This window comes from Topomyia yanbarensis, chromosome 1 (genome assembly GCF_030247195.1).
Source record: "Topomyia yanbarensis strain Yona2022 chromosome 1, ASM3024719v1, whole genome shotgun sequence".
Taxonomy (NCBI): Eukaryota; Metazoa; Arthropoda; class Insecta; order Diptera; family Culicidae; genus Topomyia; species Topomyia yanbarensis.
The window spans coordinates 80,873,957-80,887,306 of NC_080670.1; the positions used below are offsets into that span (position 1 = coordinate 80,873,957).

Below are 13,350 nucleotides of genomic sequence, written 5' to 3' on the forward strand. Positions count from 1 at the left end.
TGGGGCTTGGTGACTTCTTCTGATAAAACAAGATATCGGGTTCAATTCCTGATCAATCCAGGGTATTCCCGGAAAGGAATATCCCTGGATTGCCTTGGGTTAGTGGTACGCAACTTTCAATAAAGGGGCCTGATGTGGATGATATAACTCGATTAGACTCTGCACTGCCACTAGGCTCGTCACTTCTCACCTTAGCAGGTAGTAGTACCGATGTCTTGGTCAGGCGGGAGGAGTCTTACAGAGAATTATCAGAAATGGAAGCTATTGGGTTCAATTCCCGATTCTATCAAGTATCTTCCCGGAATGGACATTTTCTTGATGGACCCTGGTTGTTGATGGAATATTCGAAATATATCTGGTTACGTTCTTTTGAAGGAAAGGCTATGTCTGTAAATTGAACCAGTCCGTTTTTTTTGTTAACTGGTCTTGTCATGATTTAAAATATTAATTATCTTCTAGATAAATCGTTCAGCTCACACCTTTGTGGGGGTATGAGGTGGGACCATCATCATCATCATCATCATCATCATCATCATCATCATCTAACTGAGCGGTATGCTTATCTGAAGGGACTTCTAGTTACGAGTTATGCAAATGCGGTCCCGAAGATACTGATAGGAGTCAACAATTTGAGTTTGATGGTCTCACTGAAGATAAAGGAAGGACTTAAACGTGAACCAGTAGCTGTGAAAACTAGACTGGGCTGGTGCATCTACGGAGGAGAGGGAGCCAATGGTCAGCAATCTTCAGTCAACTGCCATGCTTGCGGCTGCGCATCAGATCAAGCTCTTCATGAGTTGGTCAAGGATTTTTTCACCAAGGAGGACGTCGGAATGCAACTAATCACTCCGCTACTTTCGGACCAAGAAAAGCGCGCTTCTCGGTCACTGGAAGAAACGACAGTTCGTGTCGGTGCCCGGTATGAAATTGGTCTTTTGTGGAAGCATGACCACATAGAGCTTCCCGATAGCTACAACATGGCTCTTCGACGACTTGAATGCTTGGAACGAAAAATGAGCCGTAATCCAGAGTTGAAGCAAGCTTTACACAAACAAATAGAGGATTACCAACAGAAGGGTTATGCACATTGAGCAACCGTAGACGAACTAGGCGGTGCGACGTGTCTGGTATTTACCACTCGGAGTAGTAGTGAACCCACGGAAGCCGGGCAAGGTTCGGCTGATTTGGCACGCCAAAGCTACTGTAAACGGAATATCTCTCAATTCAGCCTTACTGACAGGTTCAGATCAACTCACGTCTCTTCCAGGCGTTCTAGTCCGTTTTCGACAATTTAATGTGACCGTTTCAGCCGACCTAAAGGAGATGTTTCACCAGATCTTCATACGTAAGGCAGATCGCCACTCGCAGCGGTTCCTTTTCCGGGAGAATCCGAGAGATGCCCCGGAAATTTATCTAATGAACGTTGCGATATTCGGCTCAACTTGCTCTCCAGCATCGGCTCAATATGTCAAAAACAAGAACGCTAACGAATTTAAGGAGCTGTACCCTCGAGCAGTGAACGAAATAGTTCAGAATCATTACGTAGATGATTCTATAGAGAGTTACGAAAGTGTAGAAGAGGCGATAAAGGTGTCCGCTGAAATGCGTTCAATTCATAAGCATGGTGGATTTGAGTTATGGAATTGGCTGTCGAATAGTAACCAAGTCTTGATCGGTTTGGGAGAACCATTGCCTCAACGTATTAAGAAATTTACACCAGATAAGACGAGTGACTATGATCGTGTCATTGGAATGCTGTGGTCAACTCATGAGGACGTCTTCAGTTTCTCAATTGAGATGAAGCCAGAAATTGAAGCGCTGATCCGTAGAAATGAGCGACCCACGAAAAGACAGATGTTAAGGTGCTTGATGTCTCTTTTCGATCCGTTAGGTCTATTAGGCCTTTTCTTAATACATGGCAAGATCCTATTGCAAGAAGTGTGGAGAGCAGGAATTCAATGGGATGAAAAAGTGAACGACGATCTACATAGAAGGTGGATAAATTGGACGAATCTGTTCGAAGACGTTCGCAATCTTAAAATCCCTCGCTGTTATTTCCCAAACGCAAGCAGTATACGTTATAAGGATCTTCAACTCCATATTTTCGTCGACGCAAGCGAGTCTGCGTATTGTCCCACGGCATACTTTCGTACACTGAACTCTGCAGGTATGCCTGAAATTGTGTTGGTCGCGGCGAAGACTAAGGTAGCCCCCCTGAAGCGCAGTCTATCCCACGCTTAGAGTTACAGGCCGCAGTTCTAGGGGCACGGCTGATGCAGTTTGTCGAAGAAAACCACACTGTGCCTATCACGAAAAGGGTGCTGTGGACTGATTCGGCTACTGTGCTTTCCTGGCTCCGAGCCGACCATCTTAGATATAAATAGTTCGTTGCTTGCAGAATAGGAGAATTGCTGACATTAACGGATGTGGAAAACTGGCGTTGGGTTCCCTCAAAGCAGAATCCGGCTGATATTGCGACCAAGTGGGGAAAAGGTCCCAACGTGGTTACAAATAGCGTTTGGTTCACGGGCCCTGTATTTCTACTGCTTACGGAAACGGAATGGCCGAAGCAAGTGACTCTCTCGTCACCCACAGAAGAAGAGCTCCGTCCTTGCTATTCTCACAAGTCAGTACAATTTCCAACACGAATCGTGGAGCTCGAACGCTTTTCGCAATTAAATAGAGCTATCCGAGCCGTCGCTAACGTTTATCGTTTCGTCGAAATCCTGAAGCAGCGTACCAGCGGTCAGAAACCATCGGCAGGCCCGCTGACGTCTGAGGAACTACAGAAGGCTGAGCGCCACCTTATTCGAGAGACACAGTGGCAAAGCTTTCCGGACGAGATGGTGGTATTGTCCCGCTACAAGCTAAAGCCGGTGGATGAGCAGATTTCTATTGGAAAAAGCAGCAATATTTATCAGTTATGTCCAACCTTGGACGAAAACGGCATTATTCGCGTTGATGGTAGGATCGGAGAAGCTCCAAACTTGAAGAATGAGGTAAAGTTCCCAGTGATCCTCCCGAACAAGCATCCGTTTACCGTTCTGTTAGTTGATAGCTACCACCGAAGGTACAGACACTGTAACCCGGAGACCATCGTGAACAAGATACGCCAACGGTATTACATTCCGACACTTAGGATAGCGGTGAGAAGAGCAGCCAAAGCTTGTCAATGGTGTCGAATCTACAAGGCTTCGCCAAAGGTTCCCCGAATGGCGCCGCTACCACTTGCTAGGATGGCGTCGTTCGTGCGACCGTTCACATACGTCGGAATAGATTTCTTTGGGCCGTTGGCTGTGAAAGTGGGGAGAAGTAATGCAAAACGATGGGTAGCCGTGTTTACGTGCCTGACAGTGCGCGCAGTTCACGTTGAAGTTACTCACAACCTTACTACGGAATCCTGCATCAAATGTATTCGCCGGTTCATCTGTCGTCGAGGTTCTCCGGCCGAAATATATTCCGACAACGGAACAAACTTCCAAGGGGCCGCAAGACTGCTGAAAGAACAGATCGACCAGCTAGCTGTTACGTTCACTTGTATCGATACGAAGTGGATATTCAACCCACCGGGAACTCCCCATATGGGCGGCGCATGGGAACGGATGGTACGCTCCATCAAAACGGCTGTGGAGCTGGCATACAATAATAACCGTAGACTGGATGACGAAGCGCTCGAAACATTCATAGTGGAGGCTGTAGCAATCGTGAATAGTCGTCCACTAACATATCTAACGCTTGCATCTGAAGAACACGAAGCTCTCACACCAAACCATTTCCTTTTGGGCAATTCAAGTGGCGTTCGCCAGCCGGCGATGGAGACTACCGGTTCTTCGAAGGCTTTACGATCTTCTTGGGATCAAATACAGCATCAACTCGACGTATTCTGGAGAAGGTGGACAAGGGAGTATCTCCCTACGCTGACCAAACGGCCGAAATGGTGCGGCGAAGCAAAACCAGTAACAGAAGGGGAGCTGGTGTTGGTAGTTGGCGACGGCAGAAGAAATGAGTGGACGAGGGGTCGTATAGCTCAAGTGATCAAAGGGGTGGACGGAAGAATACGGCAAGCTATAGTACAAACTGCGAGGGGGCTCTGGTGCGTAGGCCTGTGGCTAGATTGGTGGTATTAGAGGTTGATGATGGTGGTAAAACTGGACCTGGTGGCCAGTGTTACGGGGGAGAGAATGTTGATACTGGCAACACGTCTCATTGAGCTACAGTAGGAGCTATCGACTGTCAGGTCGACGGGGCTATCTCGGTGACAGCCGGAAATACAACAGCAGACGGGTGTGAGGAATTGCTGTCACTTTGATTTCATCACCAGCGCAGAACAAACGTGGCAGCTAGAAAAATATTAAAATTATATTATTAAAACTAATGTTCTTACTCTAACTTATAAACTAAATGGAAAAAAACGTTATTGCTATCGGTTTGGTTTATAGGAGAATTTATTATTGAAATTTGTAAGTTCCTAAATTGAATTTAATGTAAACCTAACCTAACCTAACTTACTTTAACATGCAGAAATAGTACGGATAAAGGAGCTAAAACTAATTGTTCCCTAAAACTACACGGATAAACTGATTTGTAAGTAACACATAAAATGAAACAACAATGAAATTAACACGAAAATGAAATTTACAGCTAAAGCTACAGTTACAACAGACAACTACTGTCGTTGTATTCTTGCTCGAAAGAAATCGGACCTATCAGAGTTTCTCGCTCTCAAAGTTTGGGAACAGTCGGTTTGTTCGAGAATGCAAAATAGTGCGCCAAGCGCATAACTTTCACGCCAAATACATTAAATTGGTTCAACGTGTCCGCGGGGAGTGCAACTGAATTATGCTCCCGCAATAAAATAAACGGTTCTTTACAGGACCAATTAATTGTGTTCTAATAAGAGTTAAACTGAAATTTACATTTTATGGTGTATAACAAATAATTTTCAGAATGCTATATAAGAAATACGATGTGTGGAAAGAAAGAAAGAGAATTTAAATTATCCTCTCTCGCTCGTTTTCGTGCACTGCTTTTCCATTCCTTTCTGCTGCTAATACCATCAACCAAAACGAATGTGCGTATTCTCCCACCATCCCACGGCCAGTGTTGCCACAATTGCATGTCGCTATCATAATTTGAATTATTTTATTGATCCTCCCTAGTAATGATAAAATATAGAACGTGCAAAGTACACTACCCGGATAGAATTTTACAATAGCATTTACCCTACAATCATAAAATAATAAATATTATAGTTATTACTGTTTCAACATTGTTCGATGCCAAGTTCTCACAGTAGATTTACAATAAAATTACATGTTACAATAAATTTCACTGTTCAGCAAAAAACTGATACAGTGCATTCACATTAAATTTTACTGTTTTCGAGAAAAAAAATGTATGGAGAAAAACTGATTTTTTTAATGTTAATATACATAACCACCCCCCTTTTTCACTGTAAAAGTCTATTTTACATTGAAATTTACTATAAAAACGTTAAAGTTTATTGTTTTTGTATTGTAGCATAAAACTTACTGTAAATTATTGTAAAACTACTGTACTGTCACAGTGAAAATCAAGGTTTTGTTACTGTACATTTCTATTCGGGTAGTCGCATGCTTTTATTCGAACTATTTGGCAGCCTCCGTTGATTAACTGCATAAATCGATTTGTTTGTGCAGCTCCTTGCTAGTAGCAAACTAAATAGCCTTTATCAGCGCTAACAAATAACACAAAAGAATTTAAATTTGTGAAAATCTTTTCCTTACTTCTTTTCAAATCTGCAACATTCTTTGAAAATATTGTTGGAATGTTGTTATTGAAAAACTGAACATGCAAGTTTGCTAGCACTGGCCACTAGATTGAAGGCGATGGAAAGACAGAATATTCGTTTTGGTTATGCTAGTATTGGTAGCCGAACGGAAAGGAAAGGCACAGGAATGGCACGAAAACGAGCGAGAGAGCGATAGTAGTGCTTTCTCGTGTTTTCATATGTGAATATTGGTCGGTCGGTTTTTCTCATCATTCGTATTCGTTGAAGCACTAGCAAGCAGCCAGTCCACCGAAGGAAAGCTGTTGGCGATGACGACGGTCGGAAAAAGTGCCCCAGCTACCGGTGACTCATCGCAACGCGATCAGGAACTGTCGCCCTGCAAGAATTTCACCCCAACTAAAGGGCAACAGAGCAACTAATCTGTAGGCTATCGTTCCAGCGTCTGGGTCGTGAGATTGTGCAGGACTGAAAAGTCGAGCTACGCTTACAAAGCTCAGTCGTAATGATGCCCCGAGAAGCAACGATGCCTACTTGGTCGGTTTGGTCGAGAATGCAAAATAGTGCGCCAAGCGCATAACTTTCAGGCCAAATACATTAAACTGGCTCACCGTGTCCGCGGGGAGTGCGTCTGAATTATGCTCCTGCAATAAAACAATAACCGGTTCTTTACAGGACCAATTAATTGTGTTCTAATAAGAGTTAAACTGAAATTTACATTTTATGGTGTATAACAAATAATTTTCAGAAAGCTATATAAGAAATAACTAAAACGAATGTGGGTGTTCCCCCACCATCCCATGGCCAGTATCAGCGCTAACAAATAAGACAAAAGAATTTAAATTTGTGAAAATCTTTTCCTTCCTTCTTTTCAAATCTGCAACATTCTTTGAAAATATTGTTGGAATGTTGTTATTGAAAAACTGAACATGCAAGTTTGCTAGCACTGGCCACTAGATTGAAGGCGATGGAAAGACAGAATATTCGTTTTGGTTATGCTAGTATTGGTAGCCGAACGGAAAGGAAGGGCACAGGAATGGCACGAAAACGAGTGAGAGAGCGATAGTAGTGCTTTCTCGTGTGTTCATATATGAATATTGGTCGGGTGGTTTTTCTCATCATTCGTTCAAGCACTAGCAAGCAACCAGTCCACCAGAGGAAAGCAGTTGGCAATGATGACGGTCCGCAAAAGTGCCCCAGCTACTGGTGGCCCAACGCAATCAACTACCGATCAGGAACTGTCGCCATGCCTGTATTTCGCCCCAACTAAAGGGCAACGGAGCAACTGATGCGCTGGCTAACATTCCAGCGTCTGGTTCGTAAGGTTGTGTATTACTTCAAAGTCGAGCTACGCTTACAAAACTTAGCCGTAATGAAGCCAGTGATGCCTACTTGGTCGGTTTGTTTGAGGATACAAAATAGTGCGCCAAGTACGTAACTTTCTCGCAAAAGAAATCAAACTGGCTCACAGTGTCCGCTGGGAGTGGGCGTAAATTACAATAAAAGCAACGGTTCTTTTCAGGACCAATCAATTGTGTTCTAGTGAGAGTTAAACTGAAACTTTGATTTTAAGATGTGTAACAAATTTTCAACAAGCAACATAATACGTTGTGTGGAAAGAAGTAGCTTGCACACGGAACAAAAATTTAAATTATCCTCTCGCTCGTTTCGTTTACTGCTTCAATTGCATGTGTTTAAGAGAAACGTTGAAGTCGCATGCTTCTATTCGAGCTTTTTGGCAGCCTCCGTGTACTAATTGCATTAAATGATTTTTTTGTGCAGCTTCGTGCTAGTAGCAAACAAAATGGCCCTACCAGAGTCTGATTCGTGAGATTGTGCCGGATTTCAAAGTCGAGCTAAGCTTATAAAGTTCAGCAGTAATGGTACCCGAAGAAGCCAGTCTTGTCGTTTTATTCGAGGCTACAAACAGTTCGCCAGGCACGTAACTATCATGCCAAATATATCCAACGATCTAGCGCATCACCATCAACACCAACGCCGAAACCAAAGGTTCTTTTCAGAACCACCATTATTACCATAGAGAATTATTTGAAATTTTTCCATTCAAACGTGATTCTGTTGAATATTATTAGATTTAAACTAACGTCTCGAATTGAAATCACGACGCTCCGGTTATGTCACAGACATTACCCACCCATCTTTTTTATTGTGACCACGACTAACGGTTTAATATAGACACCCCATTTCAATATTTCAGAAGGAACAGAAAGTCGAGTTTGGAAAGTTTGTAACTTTCATTGTACTTAACCAAATTACACAATGTTCGCATAATGATTCAGAAATATGGCCAGGAATCTTCTGTTAGATTTGTAAGTATGTATAATTTACATGAATTAAGAAAAATTGATTTTTAGGAATCAATTATTATCTGTTCTGCCATTGCACAGTGGTCTGAATCCAGAATTTAGGATGACAAAAACATTTGTGACTAAACTACTGGCTCTAGAGATTTCATGTCTTCGGAACAAATAATCTGTGTCAATTGAGGCATCTTTTGAGGTGGGTCACATTAGGGTGGTCCTTATTGTTTGTACGATCTGAAAATTATTTTCGAAATAAGAAGAGATAGAACAATAAAGTGTTCCGCAAAATTGTAGTACAACCTTTTTCAAGCAACTTTGCTGAGGACGTCATATTTGTAACTTTAATGGTTTTAATTTTACAGCTTTAAAATATTGTTTGATAGGGTATCCCTAACAAAATCAGTTTTTTCGTTAAAACTTTTTAAATAATTTTTTTCCGTCAATAGCGTCTTCACAAAACTTTTAGAGCTTGTTGAGACGAATATTATTTATATAGACATATTTGAGATAGCTCATTTAGTTCAAAAATTATGAGCATTTTTAGCAAAAAAACACAACTTTTTCAAATGTTGATATCTTAAAATGGAGCAAGTGAAATAGATTTCTTCTTTTTGCATTCGAAGGACCACAATTGATAGTATGTTTTGTGAAAAAATCTCAGAGGTCATTTTTGTTTAACTCATTTTATTTTAGTTTGAATATTGAGAATATTACTACTATTTGTAGCATTAAAAGTAAAACGGTCAGTGTAACCTAGCAACTATTTTTAAAATAAGATCTGATAGATAAATTCGTTTCCGCAGAATAACACGCGAAAACATAAACGACGTCGTAATTAATACAGCTGCTTCACGGCAACAGCCGAAATAAAAGTCGTCAACGATGCTCTCTACCGTGCATCTAATTCACGGAACACGAGCTACCACTGCAATAACATTGTAAAGATACTGCCCTATACTTATTGTACACCCGTACCTGTTTGACCCCATTCTACTCTATGTATTTCTATGGTTTTCTCGAAACTTGCGGATAGACTTATTCCTCGTTTCTAAAGCCTTTTCACTGAAGCATTAGAAACGAGGAATAAGTCTATCGGCAAGTTTCGAGGAAACCGTTCAAGAAAATTTAGCAGCGTTGCCAATATTGAAAAATAGGTCAAATAATGTTCCAAATTTCTAGATCTTCCGGACTCTTCGCCACATTATGACGTAGTGCTGGAAAGGTTTTCCGCGGCTCAGGCGGAACGTAATACACCGGAAACAACTCAGCGGGCCCTTCGCCACACTCGAGAGGTTTTATTTGAGATGTTGTTTATCTATCTGATCTTATTTTAAAAATAGTTGCTAGGTTACACTGACCGTTTTACTTTTAATGCTACAAATAGTAGTAATATTCTCAATATTCAAACTAAAATAAAATGAGTTAAACAAAAATGACCTCTGAGATTTTTTTACAAAACATACTATCAATTGTGGTCTTTCGAATGCAAAAAGAAGAAATCTATTTCACTTGCTCCATTTTAAGATATCAACATTTGAAAAGGTTGTGTTTTTCTGCTAAAAATGCTCATAACTTTTGAACTAAATGAGCTATCTCAAATATGTCTATGTAAATAATATTCGTCTCAATAAGCTCTAAGTTAAGCTCAATAAGCTCAATAAGCAATAAGTTTTGTGAAGACGCTATTGACGGAAATAAATATTCAAAAAGTTATCACGAAAAAACTGATTTTGTTAGGGATACCCTATCACACAACATTTTAATAGCTGTACAATTAAAACCATTAAAGTTACAAATATGACGTTCTCAGCAAAGTTGCTTGAAAAAGGTTGTACTACAATTTTGCGGAACACTTCATTGTTCTATCTCTTCTTATTTCGAAAATAATTTTCAGACCGTACAAACAATAAGGACCACCCTAATAGCACCCATCTCAAAAGATGCCCCAATTGACACAGATTATTTGTTCCGAAGACATGAAATCTCTAGAACCAGTAGTTTAGTAACAAATGTTTTTGTCATCCTAAATTCTGGATTCGGACCACTGTGCATTGGCCAGTGCTATGCGACTTCCTCATGCTAACAATTTATTTCATCGCTAGCCATCTCCCTCACCAAGGCCAACAACGCCAACCAAAACGGTCCTTTTCAGGACCACCATCATTTTTGTAAAGAATAATTTGAAATATTCCTCGCCCAAATCACCTTTTGTCCGAAAATTCCAATGAGTATCAACATATTTGAAGAACGTGTTCCTTATGTATTCTACATCTCTCCGGTTATGTCGCAGACATTACCCACCCATCTTTTTTCGTCTCTATCCTTTGTGTAAGACAGGGGTCTACTTGAGTGTCTAATTAATTTCGTGCGAAAATTGTTTTTCTTGGAAGAATACAGTCGGAAAGATTAACCCATCTTATCAAACTCGCTAACGTGATGGGCAAACGAGCTGGCTCGGCCGGCAATAGCTCTGGTCTTGTACCGGAGAAAAAAATCGGGATGGATCGGAGTCAACCTGCAGCATCAACGAAAAGCGACGCGATGTTGCTTGAAAGATGAAGATGAAAATTCCACCGATTTTTACCACAAGCAAAAACATTGGAAATTTAATGGACGGGCTCCACAAGTTAAACTTGCGGCCAAATTTCAAACTGTGCAACATAGGAACCAAAATCATCTGCTCAGATTTATCGCAGTTCGAATAAGTAAAAAAGTTCCTAAAGGACGGTAAGCTAGAATTTTACACACATGACGTGTCAGCAACTAAACCTGTTAAGGTGGTCCTACGTGGTCTTCCCACCATGGATGTTGATCACTTCAAGAACGAATTAGTAGCGCTAAAACTGAAGCCGGAAAACATTTACCCGATGTCAAGACATAAGGGACCGTTCATAAACCACGTAGACCGAAATTTGAGAATTTTTAACCCCCCCTCCCCCCTAGTAGACCTTAGTAGACTTTTACCAAACCCCCCCCCCCCCCTCCATCAAAAGTCTACGTAGACTTTTAATTTTTTTATTCGCGGGAAAATTGTAATTAGCAAGAAGCACATTATAATGTTCAATTAAAAATTAGCGTTCAGATTTTTTTCAAGCTTTTTTAAATATTAAAGAAAGGTGTTTCACATTGGTTTTTTGTCTATGATTGAGCAAATCAATTAGTACCAATTCAAGGTGCCTTCCAACGTTTGTGTACTTCTTTCGTTCAACGTTCGGAATACTTCTTTTCAAGGTTAGTCACTCAAATATATGTAAAAAGATATATTGCTATAACTAGCTTAAATTTTGGCCGAAGTGTGCGAACAATGCAGAATTGCTAAACACTTTTTGAGCCTTACTGGTGCATTCAAAATTGTTAAATTATAAGAAACATTTACGAAATAATACTGTCGACGTGTACTATCATCTAGACTAAAATAATAAACCAAACATGCACACAAATTTCACTTTTCGTGAACAAATTGCAATATATAGACGTAAAATTTAACGGGTGTTTAAAGATTTTGAAATCAGTGTAAATGATTGCAAGAGAAACTGATTAACTCGAGTAAACACTTTGTTGTTGATGTTTAACTACACTACTGCTTTAACCACCGAAATCAATAAATAAAAAATAAAATTAATCCACTTATTGTTAAAAATCGGGTGTTTTGCTGTTACAATGCTTAACTTTGACCATTTTTTACGTTTTTATGGCTCATACATTTAATGGTCCATGCATGTCTGCTAACTAGTGATGTCTCAGATGATTTCACAGTCAAAATCTTCCGTCGAGAGGAATTTTGGGCGAACGTCTTTGGAACTGTCATTTTGTATTATTCCTAGATCAAAACTATATCGAAATATACACAAGAAACAACACTGTGTGAGGTTGTCCAAAAAAAAAATCGTGGGTTCTGGGTTGAGTGGTCGCTTAACGAGTAGTTACCTCAATAGTGTACTAGCTTTGAAGTGTCTGCATAAATACTGAATAGACCGATATTTTGAATACAACTCTCTTTAAATCCCATTTATAATTAGTAATACGAGAATAACAAAAAATAAAAGTCTACGTAGACTTTTTCAAAGACCCCTCCTCCCCCCTCGTAGACAAACGTAGACTTTTGCCAGACCCCCCGTCCCCCTTATGAGTCTACGTGGTTTATGAACGGCCCCTAATAAAGATCTCACCTATCGTGATTGCCTCTACCTCGTCCACTTGGAGAAAGGCTCCATCTCCCTGGCAGGATTAAAAACCATCAAGGCCCTTTTCAGTATTATAGTTGAATGGGAATACTACAGACCACAACACAGGGACGTCACACAGTGTACAAATTGCCTAACGTTTGGTCATGGTGCGAAAAACTGCCATATGCAGAAAAAGTGCCCGAAATGTACGGGTGCTCACCCGATGTCTGAATGTACGTTGATGGATGAAGCGGCCGTCAGCTGTGCCAACTGTAAAGAGAAACATCTAGCATCCAGTAAATCGTGCCCTAAGCGTGCCGAGTTCGTAAAGATCCGACAATTAACATCAACTCGCAATCAGCCCAATCGCAAGAAGGTTCCTCAAGTTAATGACCAAAATTTTCCTCCACTTCCCGTGAAGCGGTCTATCCCGAATCTAAAACCACTTCCTCTCAACGAACGTATGGTAGCTGCTGCTGCTGAACCTGACAAGGCCTCATCACGACCTCCTCCTGGTTGGGGCAATATGCAACCACAAACAATAGTGCCTTCAGTTGACTCTGGTGACCTATTCTCAGCTGAACAACTCATTGTCATCTTTGAAACAATGGCTTCGAAACTACGAAACTGCAGGACGCGGTTTGAACAAATCAACACTCTAGGCAAATTCATCATCGAATATGCATTATGAAACTCTCACTCTGCTAAACTGGAACGCTTGTTCGCTCAAGAGCAAGACTATTGAACTAGGAGATTTTTTGCGAGAGAAGGAAATCGACTTAGCTATCCTAACGGAGACCCACCTTAAACCTGAGATCTCCATTCATTTGCCCAACTACAAGACACACCGGCTTGACAGGACATCTTCCAGAGGAGGGGGAGTTGCCATCGCCATCAAGCAAAATATTCGGCACGCCATGGCATTGTTGCCCCAGCTACTGGTGGCCCATCGCAACCAACTACCGATCAGGAACTGTCGCCATGCCAGTATTTCGCCCCAACTAAAGGGCAACGGAGCAACTAATTCGCTGGCTAACATTCCAGCGTCTGGTTCGTAAGGTTGTGTATTACTTCAAAGTCGAGCTACGCTTAC

General features: G+C 41.0%; 1 protein-coding gene across 1 annotated transcript; it reads left to right on the forward strand.

Annotated features, from left to right (window-relative positions):
- The first annotated feature begins 1,323 nt into the window (after positions 1-1,323).
- LOC131696295 (uncharacterized) lies at positions 1,324-4,006 on the forward strand. The gene is made up of 3 exons (XM_058984842.1): positions 1,324-1,862; positions 2,399-3,825; positions 3,867-4,006. Exons 1-3 carry the CDS (start codon positions 1,324-1,326, stop codon positions 4,004-4,006), a joined length of 2,106 nt encoding a protein of 701 aa, XP_058840825.1.
- Positions 4,007-13,350: the final 9,344 nt, after the last annotated feature.